The sequence below is a fragment of the Python bivittatus genome, unplaced genomic scaffold (assembly GCF_059951505.1).
Source record: "Python bivittatus isolate LINGU-HERP-01145 unplaced genomic scaffold, Pbiv_v1 ctg000340_np1212, whole genome shotgun sequence".
Classification (NCBI taxonomy): Eukaryota; Metazoa; Chordata; class Lepidosauria; order Squamata; family Pythonidae; genus Python; species Python bivittatus.
Genome location: NW_028277056.1, coordinates 31,199,343 through 31,216,664, shown reverse-complemented (window position 1 = coordinate 31,216,664; position 17,322 = coordinate 31,199,343). Strand labels below are relative to the sequence as shown.

Here is a 17,322-nt window from a genome sequence, read left to right as displayed (position 1 = left end):
ACTTTACCAATGTCCTTTTTCTCACAGAAAAAAAATATATATTAAGGAAGAAAAGGTGGAATAACTCTACAGTTTTGAATAGCGCCACTAAATAATGTTATATCCATACAGAGAAGATGAATAAGGACATGTTCTCACCTGTTTGCAACTCTGTCAAGAAGAAAGAGGAGAATGGACTTCCAGCAAGGAATGGAGAACTAATGTCCTGCATTTTCGCCACTCCACAGATTGCGGGGGGCATTACAGCTGAAAAGGCAAGCTGGATATAGGATCCAGACTGCCAAAATTGTCTCTGGATCAAAGACAGATCTTGAGATTACCCATATGTACTCCAAACAGCTGTTTTTTTGTGGGTAGATGGCAGAAACGGAGGTTTTTGCAGCTGGTTCCAAGCAGCTGGCAGTCACGGGTTCCACAATGCTCTGAGCTGTTAATGCAGCCTTTTACAGACTCAAGGTTCAACCAAACCTCATCTTTTTAATCACTTTGGAGTTTAATTTTTTTAATTGTTTCTTTAATATTAAAAACCTTCAGAACCACAAGTTTAGCATCTGCTGGCTGAGTTCTCTTCAATCCATTTAAAAAGAAAGAAAATTATGTGTTTCCAGCTTTGTAAGATCCTTATTTTTTGCAATATACAGCAAAAGGATGATTATAGTGTTGTTTATGGAAAGTTTTTAAATGCTAAAGGCTCAGATGAAATTGATTTAAAGAAGGATTTTGAAGTTAATTAGAAAGATCCTCTCACATGGGAATATTTCTCTTGCTTCCAAGCTGATAACAAGACCTTGAAGGTTGATCAGTAGAAGGCACCAGATGGCTACTTTAAAGGAAACATTTTATAAGTTGGCTCAAGAAATGCTTGCACTATTTAACTCTATACTGAAACCAAAAGTTGTTATTGAAGAGAAACAAGTCCCTTTAAAGATAACCAAAATGGACTTTAATGTGGATTTAAAAACTATAACTTTGTAATATGCCACCCAGAGTCACCTGTAGTGAGATGGGCGGCTAGGTAAATTGATTTAATAAATAATAATAAATAACATATAAGAAAGAGATGGAAATATTGGATTTACAAATGGAATTGGATGATCATCTAAAAATTAAAAAAGACGTACAAATAATGTATCAAAAGAGTGATGTGGATTACCCTCTTGTAATGGAATTTAAGAGATCTACTAGAGTTACTACACAGAAATTACAAATGGACTTGGATAAAGATAACAAGAACTCCGGGAGAAAAGACAAGGATCATAGAAGAAAGCAGAAGTTAGAACTTTACGAGGGGGGACCCAAAAAAATCCAGAATTATCTTCTGGAGGGCGGGTGCCTTGTAGTATAGGCTTCCCCACTAGGTGAATGTCCTAGGAACCCATCTGCATCAGTGTACCAGCTGGGTTGTTGTGAGAGGCTGCGTTCGGCTTCAGTGAGTTTTTTTTTAGAGACTTTTTCAACACGTTTGCCTATTTTGTGATGGGTGATTTGTGCCTCACTTGCTCATGCCTGAACAAAGAGACAATTGCTTGACTGCGTGTCATGCTTTGAAGGAGAAGTTGGAGGCTAACCCTGATTTTTTTTCAAAAGTCATAACCGGAGATGAATCTTGGTGCTACGTCTACGACCCCGAAATGAAATAGCAATCCAGCCAATGAAAAACTGCCACATCCCCATGACCCAAAAAAGCACAAGTGAAGTCAAACGTGAAAACAATGATCATCTGTTTCTTTGATGTGAGAGGGATTGTGCACTTGGAATTTGTTCCTCTGGGTAAAACGGACAACCAAATTTTTATCTGGAAGTTTTGAGAAGATTGCATCACGATTTGCAGAAGAAATGTCCCAAATTATGGCAAACAGGTGACTGTTTCTTCCACCATGACAACACATCTACACACACCACACTGAGTGTTTGGGCAGTTTTTGACCAAAAATGGCATGACCCTTGTGCCCCACCTTCCCTATTCACCCAATCTTGCCCCGTGTGACATTTTCTTGTTTCCCGGGATGAAAAGTCCTCAAAGGGAAACGTTTTGCCAATGTGGAGGAGGTGAAACAAAAAATGGCAGAAGCACTAAAAGGCATCAAGATCAACAAGTTCAAAACCTGTTTTGAGCAGTGGAAAAAATGTCTCAATAGGTGTATTGCATCAAACAGAGAGTACTTTGAAGGTGACTGAAGTTTGAACATGTAAAAATAAATACACAATTTTTTATAAATAAATTCTGGGTTTTTTTGGGTCCCCCCTCGTATTTATGGGACTTAAGGATTGCTGGGAGGAATAAGAAAAGAATATATAAAATTGGTTTATTTGATTATGGTTAAATAATGAGTTGCTATCTCTGGTGATGCTTAATGGTTATCTTGACTGGATAGTTCTTTTTGGAAATGGTTAACTGAGTGTAATGGATTAGTTTGCAATATCTACATTATTATTTTTGATATGTAAATAAGGGGTTACTATGTTTAATTGTCTTTCTTTTTTTGTAATATTTAATTGTTAATTTTGATTACTAAAGAGAGGGATTAGAGGGATTTTGATTAAATGGAAAGGAGACGATATACTTATGTTGTTAGGTATTTCTGTTAATTTTTACTGGACCTTTGCTGATTAATAAGCAGAGCTGAAGATTTAGAGATGAGTTTATAGAGAATGGTCCGAGGTATGGAATGAAGATGCATTTGGTTGTATTTGAAGAGATAGTAATAAGTTGTTTATGTTGAATATACTTGCTGGGGATGAAGGGGGAAGTTTCTTTTTCCTTCTTTCTTTTTGGCGGGGGGGGATTTTTTTCCCAGCACTTCTGCAATATTTTTTCTTTTCTTTTTTCTTTTTATGTAGTTTTGTATTAGGTTCCTTTACTAGTTTTACCTGTTTAATATAATTCTTAATAAAATTATTTTAAACAAAAAGAATATCATGGTGAACCAGGAACCAAATAAATTGGACTCAAAATTACCAGTCAATGTTACCACACTGTTTAGAGATTACAGATCTTTGTTGGGAGCATACTATCTACTTGACATCAGGCTTGAGAAGGCTACAGTAAATTACTGTATGTGGGTTAGGAATTTTGTTACAGGTTTCATGGAAAAGGTAGGTGTTAGAGAAAAAAGAGGTAGATATCATGCCATTACAGGTAGCAACTGGAAAAGGTCCCTTAATGGGATTGAAAATGTGTAGAGAGGGTGGTGGACCTAGACAAGTACATAGGGGAGAATAATAGAGATATTGTGGGCTAGCCAAGGAGTTTGTGTTGGAGGAGCAAATAGGAACTCAATGAGAGATTTTACAGAAATATTTACATGTTACTAAATCCTTCAGAATGGGGATGTGAGCATACAGATTCAAGCGCACCATAAGAGAGGACATTTCAGTCAAGTAATTACATTAAATGTGGGCAGACAATATCAGTACATAGCTGTGCCTTGTAAAGTGCATTTTGGCCTATTTGTTTCAGTTCCCCCCCCCCACAATGGGCATAAATCTATTTTATATACTGTAGATCAGCTGAATCATGCTTACTTTGTTTAACCTTTTCATTTCATACAATAGCATATGATAATCAATGGAAAATAAACTACAAATTATATAGATATGGAACACTAGAAATGTCTTAATAAATACATTGATACCTTAATCACTTATATTCGAGAATTGATATCTGGGTGAGAATTCATAGCTGCCTCTATTTGTGTAAAATTACTCAAAAGGAACGTTTCTATTTTAAGTAATCCTCTTGATTAATTTTTATTCATTTATAGTGTTTATTTTAAATCAAGCCTGTGTAGATTCCAGTTAGATATTTAAATTCCCTTTTTTCTCCAAATAGGAAATATCTTGATGCCACGAGCTTCTTCATTTCTCACACCTTCTGTAGCGAAACCCACTTGGTCAGGTTCTCTTGTGAAAACAAATTCAGCTAAAAAGCTACCTACAGCAGCTTCTTCTCCAGATTACAGTAAGAATGGAATAGCACAGTTCCAAGTTTTCTTTGTGTTTTTATTAATGTCAGTCTTGTAGCTTAATGCATAAATGAATATCAATTCCAATAGCTATGATATCATTCCAAATATCACTGGACATTTTCTTATATTATTCTGTTGAATTCCACACCTTACCTCTGCATGTTTTAGGAATAACCATAAGAGGAGTCTTATTGAGTTGACTCTTAGAATGTTGGATGCTGGGAGAAGGTTTAATGTTGTTTAAAGGGACACCAGGACAATCATTTGCAGTAAGTTCTGCAATCTGATTCCTTTTATACTGGGATAAGCCTGAGAAAGACAAATATGAAATGCAAAACAAACATGATTTTGCTAAACTTTTAATAAGTAATCAACCAAAGAACAGGAAGCAGAATGTAGGAAAAACTGGTCAGTTTTCACAGAAAAGGGCTGTAACCTGCAAGGTGTTGGTGGGGGCACTCAGCAGCTACATTACATTAGTGCATTTTCATAAATTCTTTGGAATTAGAGGTGAACAGTAGGGTGCCCAAGTTTATCAAATTATGTAGGATGGTTGGACTTCTGGGTAAGCAATGGCAGACTGAAGAAGGCTTTACTTTTAGTGGAGCCAATGACTGTGGCAGAACAAGGAGCTGATGAACTGATTGGCACCTCAAAATTCCTCCCTGGATAAAGGGGAGTACTTAGGATTGCCCATAGTGCTCCATACAGATGGTCCCCATGACAAGAACATACAGCAGCAGTCTCCAGCAAGTTTTAGAGCTTTGAAGGCCGGGACAATCAGCTTTGCCCAAACCATGGTTGAGAGTCTTCAAAGGGAGACTGGGTTCACCCGCTTCCATCACTTCTTCTGGAAATGGCTTGTAAATTGCTTTTGGGATATTAAGAACCTTCAGAAAGACAGGTTTCATCACACTGGGTGATTGTTCTTCAATCCTCAGTGAAGGAAATTTCATGTAAGTTTAAGAACTTAAATAAAAAAAAAATATTCAGAAATAAGCAGCAAAAGGGTGATTAGAACATTGATTTTGGAAAGTTATAAATAGACTAAGGGGCCAGATTGACTGGAAATAAGATTTTGAAACTAATTACAAGAATCCTTCCTGTGGTTTGTTTAAAATCCTACTAAAAATATATGAAGATTTTGAATCTAAGTGTAAGAAACCTTTCTTACACAACATGGGAATGTTTCTTGTGTTTTCTTACACAACATGGAAATGTTGTGGATTAGAGAAAAACATGATAAGAGAAGACCTTGAAGGCTGGTTACTAGAGGCAATCAGAAAGAAATAAAGATTATAATTAAAGAAGAAGACCCACTAATACAGAATGGAGAAAAGTATTTTAACTCTGGAAGAATTCAGGATATTTGGCAACAGTGTGCTCAGAACTTTTTCTTAGGTTTGCCTGCTACTATAAAAATCAGTTTAAAAGAGGAGATAGAAGAGGATACAACTGAGAACCAGGCTGTTTTGGATATGGATTTAAAAATGACAGGGTACAAGAATGATATTGACAAAGATGTTACACAGGACTTACAAATGAAACTGGCTGACATTTTATTAGCTAAAAGGGACACACAAATAATAAATCAGAAGAATGACTGTGTGTACTTCAACTCAGAAGAGTGACTTGGACAACTTTGTTATTTTAGACCTACAAAAGAGATGTGTTATACTTAGGAGGGAGTTACTGAGAAAAGATAAAGAGAGAATGAAAAGAAATCAGCTTTTGGAACACTGCTTAAAAGGAATAAACATCTAGACTTTTAAAACCAAAATGAAGAATTATAAAATTGGCTTATTTGATCAAGGTTAATATATATGTGTGTGTGTGTGTATGTGTGTGTGTGTGTATTCTAGTAGCTTTTAATGGGTTTTTCCTGACCTGGACTGAATTACGAGGCTTTAAAGATTAGTCTATAGATAAGATATGGGAAGAAGAGGTGGGGTTTTGTTTTGTTTTTTGGTATTTTTAGACAAAATGATAAGTTACTGTGGGAATGGAATGGAATGGAATGGAATGGAATGGAATGGAATGGAAGGGAAGGGAAGGGAAGAAAAGAAAAGAAAAGAAAAGAAAAGAAAAGAAAAGAAAAGAAAAGAAAAGAAAAGAAAAGAAAAAAGAAAAGAAAAGAAAAGAAAAGAAAAGAAAAGAAAAGAAAAGAAAGGGAAATGAAATCAATTTACTTGTTTAAAGTTAAAATATACATATTGTTATTTCTGGTAACTCTTAATGAACTTTTGCTGAATAAGATTGAATGATGAGGCTTTATTATTTGCTAATAGATATAAGATGAGATATGGGACGAAGAGATTTTTGATTGAAATGTTAGAGAAGGTGATAAGGTACTGAAATTGTTTGTACTTGTCTTAATGAAGGGGGAAGTCATTTTTTTTTCTTTATATTTTTTCCCTTCTCTCCCTTTTTTTTTTTTCTCTGCACTTTTTCTTTTTTATATTTGTATTAGTTTGTATTCGTTTTTTATCTTTGTATTTTTAAAGTTCAGTAAAAATATTTATTAAAAAATTATGTAGGATGGTTAAAATAATAAGGCATTGTGAAGAACATCAAAGGGATTTTTTAAAACTGTAAAAATATTAAATGTGATTCAATGTAAGGTATTGTAAAGATGCATAATGGCCTGCTGTGAAAAAGACATTGGTTTTGTTTAGATAATTAGAAAAAGAATAAAAGGTAATTATCCTTAACAGCTTTGTACTAATCTAGGACATCTGATCAGACACTCTCATTAGCCTAGTCAGTGGTGAGGAAGCATAGAAACTGTGATTCAGTGACACAGGTTGTTAATTCCTCTATTGATATATACTACAAACCACATTTGGAATACTACACATATCTCTGATTACTGTTCTGCAACAAAGTCCATTACAAGCATATAGAAAGGGCCAACTAAAATTGTCTAAGGGCTGTAATATTTCTCCTATGGGAAAGGTTTTTATGTGTTTTTTAAGCTTTGAAACAAAAAGTAATGGAAACATAGAATATGCTTTGTGTGGAGAAAATGGATTCTTTTACAATACAAACATACTATATCGTATTTGATAAAGCTGTGGTTACAGCATGCAATTCAGGATAGATGAAAGTATATACTTATTTTCAATTAATGCAACAAGGCAATACATTCAATAGTGGCTACTATTCTTAATAGCTGTACATTTCTTCCATTATCCTAAATACTATCATACATAGATTCTGATGAATATGCACAAAAAGGTGTTGCTCTGCATTCATGTGCTTTTTATGGAGTTTCCATAGAAATAGTTGGAGTACATGGATTGCAGGGGGATGGGGGGTTCATCCATCAGGGCTCTTATATTCTTAAATTAGATAGGTATATTGAGAGCTGATTTGGTGTAGTGCCTAAAGCACCAGGCTAGAAACCGGGAGACTGTGAGTTCTAGTCCTGCGTTAGGCACAAAGCCAGCTGGGTGATCTTGAGCCTGTCACTCTCTCTCAGCCCTAGGAAGGAGGCAATGGCAAACCACTTCTGTAGCATCCTGTTGTTTTAGCAAGGAAGCCAGTATCCAGAAAGTCATTTGGAGAATGAGTTACTAGCTCTGTTAAAGTGTTAGAAGTATGCACCCAGAGAATATCAATTGCAAACCGACAAAAAAGCTGTTGGCACATGTCACCCTAAAAAATTAAAGGCCATTTTCAAAGTCATATATTGCTGTACAGTCCAAGTTAAGGTACTTTTGTGGAAGCTGTTGCAGTTTTGAAAATAACAGATTGATTTGAATATAAGAAGTGAAGTGCTATTAGTGTTCAAGTGAAGAAAATATATACTGTATATACAGTAAATTATTTTACATAGACAAATCTAAGTAAAATAAATCACTTGTGTAGACAAATCATCATTAGGTATAATGGCTATGTTTATCGGCATAATACAACTTTGATGCTATAGCTCTGAAAAATTAAAGTCAGTATGTATTTTTAGCCTAAAAATGATTTTTTTTAATTTCAGGTTTCTTAATACCATTTGCCAGCCATCATGAAAAGAGGTGTTATTGCACTCACATCCTGCTTTGGGGTTCCCCATAAGCATTTGGTTTACTACTGTTAGGAATAGAAGGCTGGTTTACATAGAATTTTGATCTAATCCAGCATGTTTCTTCTTAGGGTATTATGTTGGATCTGCTTAACTATGTATTCTACTCAGCATCACAAAACTGTGAATACCCATTTGATATCAAGAATCCATCCTTCACATTACAAGGAATGAGTTAGTTAGCAAATGTCTAGTAAACCTGACATAGTTTAACATACTCATGCTAAAAAGAATGTGAATCGTTCATTTCCGAATGGTATCTCACATTGCTTCAATCAGTTCTAGAAGCATTATAAAAATGCTGTGTTAATTCTCACTTATCTCAAAAGGACCTGTACTGTATATCTGGCAAGCTACTTCAGACTGATTGTTATAGTTACCAATATGATATATAATATATAACTTAATTTCCATTAATTTTAGTTGACATTCTTTTTTCCTAGCAGAATATTTGTTTATATGTTTCCCTAGCTATTATGAAATGGCATGCTTTAAAAGGAAGGATTAGTTCAGTCTACTTCCAGCATTTTTAAGCATTGCCCTCCCTACAGAGACAGCCAAACAATTAGATTATTGAAATACCTCCCCCACAAAAAAAAACAACCCCCCCCCAAAAAAAATTCAGAGAAAAGCAAAAACAAAAACCATCTCTTTTTGGAGTTATAAAGAGTAATAACATTATGAAGTTACTACAATAGCAATCATGAATTTGATCTCTTGGGTTAAGATTATCATAGTTTCAGCAATGCAAAGCTTTATTTTTCATAATGCCACATTTAGTTCAGTCCTAAGGAAATGTGAACATGACTCCAAGCATGTCTGAAGGAGAGGTTTTAAAATTGAGGTACAATTAAAATGAGAGATTTTGAACAGAAGTTGTTATTTCAAGGTTGCAAACCGCGGCTTTCACTAATGACCTGTTATTGTTCTGTGCTTAGGTAGCCCAATGTTCAGTTCTGTCCCTACAACAGAGACTGATATTACAGGCACACCAAGGTATACAGGTATGCTTTAAATCTATCTCATACAAAAAAATCTGTTAGGCAATGTATGTTATGTATAGTCGAAGGCTTTCATGGCCGGAATACGATGGCTGATGTGGGTCTTCCAGGCTGTGTGTCTGTGTTCTGGAAGTTTTGTTCCCTAATGTTTCACCAGCATCTGTGACCGGCATCTTCAGAGGGCAGGAGCACAGACAGGAGCAGTTCTCTCTGTGCCCAGGATGATGTGACTCTTTTGTGGGTATTTATAGAGATCTGAAGGGGGATTGGGGGGATGGGGGTTGGGGGGTTAGGGGTTTGGGTTAACGAGTGGCTGCTTTTCTGACACCAAAACAAACAGCCACTCGTTAATCCAACCCCCTCACCCCCCAACCCCCCATCCCCCCAATCCCCCTTCAGATCTCTATAAATACCCACAAAAGGGTCACATCATCCTGGGCACAGAGAGAACTGCTCCTGTCTGTTCTCCTGCTCTCTGAAGATGCCAGTCACAGATGCTGGCGAAACGTCAGGAAACAAAACTTCCAGAACACAGACACACAGCCCGGAAGACCCACACCAGCCAATGTATGTTATCTTTTTTATCCTCCATGTTCTTAAAGTGAATTCTTCTTTAATAAAACTTCATTTTCCTTCTAACTGGCAGTCCTTCCCTTTGAGCTGGCAGTCATTTTCAGGGGTTCTCATCTTAAGATCATTTGTTATAGTATGAAGTGTTTGTTTTGTTTTGTTTTAGCTTTGCAACTATTCATGCAAGAGACATATAAGAGGAGATATGGAGATATGCTATTGACCACACTATTAGGTGACAGGAACAGCTATTGACCACACTATTAGGTGACAGGAACAGCCAAATGCTGCTGTATAGATCTGTCCTCCCCAGGAGATTTACAGTAGCAGGTGTCCCTGTGCTGAGACATGCAGCCAGCTTTGTTGTAGACAGTTTTCTGAGGTTTGGGGCAATGACAGACTCATAGAAGGCAATAAAATTAGTGAAACTCATTGTAGAACGTAGAAGTGCTGTTGCATGAAATATTTATTCTGTCTCTTCTCACTTCAGTTACCAGAATAGTGGCTGGTAACTAGACTATGCCAGCACCAGTACAGAATTGCCAATTTATGTATCCCAATGTCTGCGCAGAAAAGACCTCTCAACTTCATTCAGTAAACACCGAGGCATTCTGAATAGCCATTATCACTTACTGAGTGAGAACTGACTGAGATTTGGAGACTAAGTCACAGGGTGTATATCCACTTATCATTTAAGCTCCTGCTGTCCCGTGCCCATGTCAGTTTGACTCTAGCCTGCTTTCTTGCTAAAGAGTCCAGACTGAGAGACTCTGACAACAACCAAGGAATTCAATCTGAACAATTCCCTTGCTGCTGTGTTCTTATACCTTTCTGTTCCATGAAAGCGAAGGCCAATAACTTTTCTTCCTGCAGATGAGTCTTCCTAGAAATACATACTTTTATATGTCTGTGCATGTGTGGGTGTACATTGCTGGAATTATTGAAATAAATAGCTCAAATAACCTGTAAATACTTACTGGACATATATACTCCCTACAACAACATTTTGCATCCCATATCTAAACTCCTAACTCTTCATATGAGGCATGTGTGCCATTTCAAAAACGATCTCAAATCTCAATGATTCCATAACATCCCTGTTTCAGTGCTGACCAAATTTATTTCTGGCTTAACTGAAGATGTAGGCAGGACCCAAGAAATTTACAAATTTAGATGCACAGATCATATTTTCAGATGTAAAAGAGAAAAGAGATATCTGACAAAGATGCTCTGATTTTAGCTTTACCCATTTTGGAAAGTAAGCATATTTCAAGGATCTGAGGCTTCTGTTTTACATTTTGGGCAGCCAAATACTTCCAAGGATCAAACATAGAAACATTGTGTTTTTTTCTAAGTAGATATCAGGGGTTAGGGTTCCAAGCTAGCATCTATGTATTCTCTCGTTAAGAAGTTTATAGAGAAATTATTTTGCGGAAAAGCATTTCTCTTTGTGAACAACTAACTAAAGTAATATACCACCATCTAAAGTGATATATTTCGATTGCTTTATCATCTTTTTCATGCTCAGTCTAAATGCTGATCTTGTCTCTTCAGGTGACCACGTGAAATACTTGCCAAAAAAAGAAGACACTCCATGCTCCATCACAGATACTCTGCAGCACTTTCCAGCAGAGATGGGGGACAACACAGACCTGGCTACTAGTGCCCCCCAAAAACCTCCCACGAACCTCACTGTGGTGACTGTTGAGGGATGTCCATCTTTTATCATACTGGATTGGAAAAAACCAGAAAATGAAACTGTTACAGGTTCGCTAGATTTTTGTCTTGTTACGGTCCAGGCACTGGGTAAACACACACTCTTCTTCCTAACTGTTTTGAAAAGCGGGGGACTTATTGGTGTTCTTTAGCCTATTTTATTAAAACATCTAATTTTTCTAGCTCTCTGATTTCTATTCTAACTAAAATTAATACCTTAATTAATTAACAGATGACCTTTCCATGTTCCCTGTCCATGGCAACAGATGTCAGGCAATTCTTCTGTGTGCTCTGAATTCACTGAAAATTTTGTTAACATGTTCATGGTCAATTCTTGTTGATAGTGAGAACTATCATACTTTCTCATATTTATTAGTGATGTTGCTATTGTTATACAATAACTGCCCTTTGAACAATCACTCGTGCCCTTGTTATCTCCCAGATAGACTACTGCAATGTACTCTACATGGGGCTACCCTTTAAGAGTATCCAGAAGCTACAGCTGGTCCACAATGCAGCCACGGGGGCTATTTTTGGAGCCCCAAGAAGGACCCATATAACACCATTGCTCCACGAGCTGCATTGGGTACCAGTTGCTTCTGGGTCCAATTCAAGGTGTTGGTTATTACCTTTAAAGCCCTACATGGTGTGGGACCAGGTTACCTGAGGGACTGCCTCTTCCCCATGACTTCAACCCATCCCACCCGATCACACAGAGAAGGTATGCTCCGGACCCCCTCAGTAAAAGAGCTCCGATTAGCGGGGTCCAGAAGGCAGGCCTTCTCTGCTATAGAATATCTTGCCCCCTGAGGTGAGATTGGCCCCCTCACTCCTGGCCTTCCGGAGGGTTTTGAAGAACCATGGGCCTTATATATATCTGAAAACAAATGTTTAGTATTCCAAGTATGTTTAAACATTAATGTTTCGTGGTGTGGAGACAATAATTTGGCCCTCAATGTCAATAAGACCAAGGAGCTTATAGTGGACTATAGAAGGAATAGATTAGACGTCCAGCCCCTGGTTATCAATGGAGACCAAGTGGAGCAGGTGGCCAGTTTTACGTTTCTGGGTGTTACCATAAAGGAGGACCTGACCTGTGGCACTCATGTTGCAGCATTGGTTAAGAGGGCCCAGCAGAGATTATACTACATGAGACTTCTCAGGAAACAACAACTGAATGAAAAACTGCTGGTGACCTTCTACCACTACACTATAGAGAGCATTTTAACCTACTGCACCTGTGTATGGTTTGCTAACTGCACAGTGGCAGATAGGAAAGCGCTCCAGAGGGCTACCACCACTCCCCAGAGGATCATTGGTTGCCCTCTCCCCTCTTTGGAAGAACTTTACAGCTCCCACTGCCTTAAGAAAGCTCAAAACATTCTTAAGGATCCATCCCACCCAGGACATTCTTTTTTTGAACTATTACCATCTGGCAGATGGTACAGGATAATAAAAACAAGGACAAATAGGCTGAAGAACAGCTTCTATCTCAGAGCTGCAGCTATATTGAACTCTACTGTATAGTGCAATATTATTGTAACATCAGGTGTTGTGCAATGGTGAATGGAATGTGAAAGGTGTGTTTTTTATTCTATGGTTTTTATATTTATAAGGTGTACTGGGGATGGCATTTAATTTCGTTGTACGAGGTACAATGACAATAAAGTTTATAATAATAATAATAATATAATAATATAATAATATAATAAAATACCTTGTTTTAGCCTTGAGCAAATAAACCAACTTTATATTCCTTCCTTTTACTTCTAACAGTCTTAATCTTTAGTTCATTCAAATATTGTCATAGGATTTTATTTCTCTTCATTTCTTCTTTGTCTCATCACACAGAGTTCTTCAAAGTTTAACAAGCCTCTTTTGTAAATCACTATAAATAATAGTAAAAAATTATAAAAAATAGTAAAAAATTATCCAGGTCACTCTCTTTGTTTGCCATTTGTATTTCCCTTTTAAATTTTAAAACCTCAGCCAGTTTCTTTTGTAGATCCAGTGTAACATCCTTTTCTAAGTCTTTCTCTTGGCCTGTCAGTTATAAATCCACTTTCAATACCAACTCTACCTTGTCAGATAAAATTTGTTCTACATCTGTCATTTCTTCATAACAGCTTTTGGACATAGTCTATCCATAGAAGCAGGCATGATTACTGACATTGTTGATATCATGGCTACTTTTTATGATTCCATTCTTCAAAAGTCTCCTTCAAAATGTTTATTGTCATAACATTTTGCATCATCTTACAGGCCTATATATCTTTCCTCTACCTAAAATATTTAGTCCCCTCTAGTGTCCAGTTTTTAAAATCATGAAATTGCTTATCTATGTTATGTCTTGCAAAAACCAAGAGAGGATCTATTTCCCACAAGAAACTGTTTGTACTTTATGATTAATTCCAAAATCTTATTGTAAAAGTTTCAATATTCCAAATTTAACTGGACTCTTAGTCTGTTTTTAACTGTCTAAGATCAAAATCCTATTTAGCTTTTGCTGTTTATTTCAGATTCTTTAAATTCTTAAGCTTATGATTAAAATTCTCTTTCATTCAGGATTGAAGGCAAACTCACCCAGCCTTTTCAAACTTGTCATTCTGAAAGTCTCTAATAGCTTAGAAGTAGTTAATAAGCAATTTCTGAAAGTGATTAGAAAGTCCAGTTAGCGAACTTAGTGTCCTTTAAAAGGTACTGACTGTGGTTGCGAGCAAGATGGCTATTCCCATTGTCTTCCAGCACTCAAACCCACAGGAGACCACTGTCCTGCAGTGTCTTCATGAGAAGTAGCCTTCTGGAGCATATGTAGGTGATTTCCTATCCTCTCCTTGTCCCAAGAGGTTCCAAAGAGCCAGTCTACTCACCGGCTCTTCATTCTTCGCTGCAGTCGTCAACTCCATTTTCATGGCAAAGTCTTCAGTCTGCCATTCCTCCCCTTTAAACCCTGATTGAAAATATTATCAATTATAACCATTTTTATTATAATTAAACCAGTGTCTTAGGCTAAGTAAATAAAGTTGGGACAGTCTGCTTATTTCAACATTGATTTCTACCTCAGCAGTTTTTAAAAAAATATGAGACATTAAATATGGTTTCTGGCAAATAGGGTTTTGATATATTATTCCAGAATTAAGCTACATTAAGTATGCAACTAAAGGGAAATTTGTTTATTCAATACAGTAGTAAAATTTTCTAATTTTTAAAAGAAACACACTTTGAACTATATTGTAACTTGTTTACAGTAGGAACATGAAGGAGCAAAACAGACACCTGATAAACAGATTTTACAAAACTAAAATAATCTAAGTAATGATTCAACATGATCTTCTTAATTTCAGAATATAAAGTTGTCTCAACAGAAAATGGAGGCCCAGCTGGAAAAGATAAGTCCGTTACAACTACAAATCAAACCCATTCTACAGTGGAAAACCTGAAACCTAATACAAGGTAATGTTGTTAAAAGGAATTTTACAATAATAATGAAATTAAATGTGCATTTATGTATACACTGCAAAAATTTGTATACTATTCCATTTGGTCGGTTTTGGGCAATGTGCATAAATTCAACATACTAAACATATTAAAATTTAACTAACATCAGTAATAAAAGCAGGTAAGATTGAGCAAAAAAAAAAAAAAAAAAGGACACTAGGCTCCAAATATGTAGCCAAAGAGCAGTTTTTACCATTTTCCTGAAGTGAAGGGACCATCTGTAGTTGGAGAAGAAAAGCTTTTCTAAACAGCCAGGGCAGCCACAGAGCATGGCTACTTCCTGGTTCCTGCCACTGGGACTCTAAATCTACTCAGAAAAGACAGTTCTGAAAATGTCCTGGACCCAAGCCTTGTAATGCTTTGAAGATCAAAACACCATTTTAAATTAAACTTGCATAACCAATATATGCATAGCCAATCAGCAGTGCAATAAAGGTGTAACACTGCTGAACTCACAAGCAAACAGGCTGCTGCATTCAACAACAGTTGAAGCTTCTGAGTCATCTTCAAAGGCAAGTAGAGAGCATTACAATAATCCAGTCTGGACATGATAAGGGCAAAAGTTACTGTTGCCAGGTCCTTGTGCTGCAAGAAAAGTCACAACTTTTGCCCCCAAACTGGGCAAAGGCTCCCATAGCTGCAGCCTCTTCTTGCTGATGTAACAAGACCCATGAGTCCAAGACAATCCCTAGATTGTACATCTGTTCTTTCTGGAGGATTGCAATTCCTTCCAGAACTAAAATAGGAACAGAGAGGCAAATAGTTTCTGAAAATAGCAAGTTCATCTTGATAGAATTCAGCCTGAGCTTCTTTTATCTCATCTAGTTCCCCTACAGTTTCCACACACTGGATGAGAATATCCATTATACCTTGGACCAGGGTAGAGATGACCAACTGGAATAATTAGCATATTGATGATACCTCACCCCAAACCTATGGTTGTCCCCTTCCAGAGTTTTCAAATAGGTATTAAACACATGGGCAAGAGGACTGAGTCCTGTGGCAGATAAGTTCTTGATTGCTCATCACTCAGGATCACTGACTGGAACCATGTGCTTAGGAAGGAGTGGAACCATTGCAACACAATGTCCTCAACTCCCAACCCTTGCAGGCAACCCAGAAGGATACCATGGTTGATGGTACTGAACTATACACCAGTCATTTTTTTTACCATTTCTTGTTTTGCTTTACTCAGGGACCAACCTGCAATAATTGAACGTGATTTATTTTTATAACATAGGTTAAAATATGTATATTATTTTTCAGAAGTCTTTTTTTTAAGTAAGGCTTGAAACCTGGTGTTTTCATGAACACACTCACATAATTACTTTGGCAACAGTCTGGAAATGGTTTTCCATAATCTTCTTCTGGAATGCTTTTTTAATTTACCAATCTAGTCTACAATCCTGGAATTTCCTGGTCTGCACTTAAGTATCAACCAGGCTCTCCACTTAGATTCCAAACTAAGGTCAGCCAGGGGCTATCACCTACTGAAATAGGAAGAGAGATATCTGTTGTATATATTTGAGTACTTCCATTTCTGTGTCTGCAAGTTCAGTTTTGCTGTATTTGAAAATTCATAACAGTATACAGTTCCTGCAATTATTGGATCAAATCACCTTTCCCCATTTTATCCATTTTCCTTAATATACATGACAAAAGCTACAGGACTATTTGGAACACCCAAATACCCCATTTTTTTCTCCAGATTGAGAAATTAGAAAATTTTTGAATGAGAAATTGTGCAATCCCCATCTAAATCAGGATGTTTTTCAGTTGCTGTTCAATCTTCTTTAAAAATGGCAAGATCTGATCACAGATTTCCTGCATAACATATACAGTATTTTGGCTGTCAGATATTGCAAAGAAGTGTGGTTGCACATTTGCTTGATAAAATATTTTTTCTGAAGCCTGAAAAAGTATATATTTTGGCCATAGATAACCATACCATGTTCTGCTGTGTGTCTTTCTTATAGAAGTTCCATTTCACATGTTTGAAATACAACTTCCTAAATAAGAAGAAACTGTATTGAACTGGCAATGATTTTGGTAGTATCTGAATTTAGTTCCAGTTTCACTAGCCTATTTGTCCAGGGTTTGAGGATATTGATCAATTAGCTTATACTGTATAAGAAGATAGGACAGAAGAATGGAAGGAAACTCAGGACGAGACTCGTTTGAGAAACACCAAACCTACTGTAAATCTTTCTTCAGTTGCCTGCTGAAATATCCCTTCTTCTTCAGCTGCTATCCCTGTTAATATGAACATAATTTGAACATGAATATTATATGAACATATGTGGAGTTGCTCTCACACGATGCTCATTATTAATGAGCTTTTTCAGATGGAGGAAGAGAGCAAAAGGAAATAGCAGTTAAATATCACTTTATCTTGATAAGTTGTCAGAAGCAAATAGCAGTTTAAGGTGGCAAATTGATGAAGGATGCATATGATCTATAGCCAGGACAGGAGCTAATTTCACTGCACCTAAAA

General features: G+C 36.6%; 1 protein-coding gene across 4 annotated transcripts in view; it reads left to right on the top strand.

The window, feature by feature from the left end:
* Positions 1-17,322, top strand: part of ABI3BP (ABI family member 3 binding protein) — a 199,234-nt gene that overhangs the window by 166,047 nt on the left and 15,865 nt on the right. For all 4 annotated transcript variants that reach the window (XM_088140806.1, XM_088140805.1, XM_088140804.1 and 1 more), the window contains 4 exons: positions 3,833-3,961; positions 8,982-9,047; positions 11,169-11,381; positions 14,675-14,783. In XM_088140806.1, the coding sequence (XP_087996932.1) occupies positions 3,833-3,961; positions 8,982-9,047; positions 11,169-11,381; positions 14,675-14,783 (517 nt within the window). The remainder of the gene's footprint in view (positions 1-3,832; positions 3,962-8,981; positions 9,048-11,168; positions 11,382-14,674; positions 14,784-17,322) is intronic.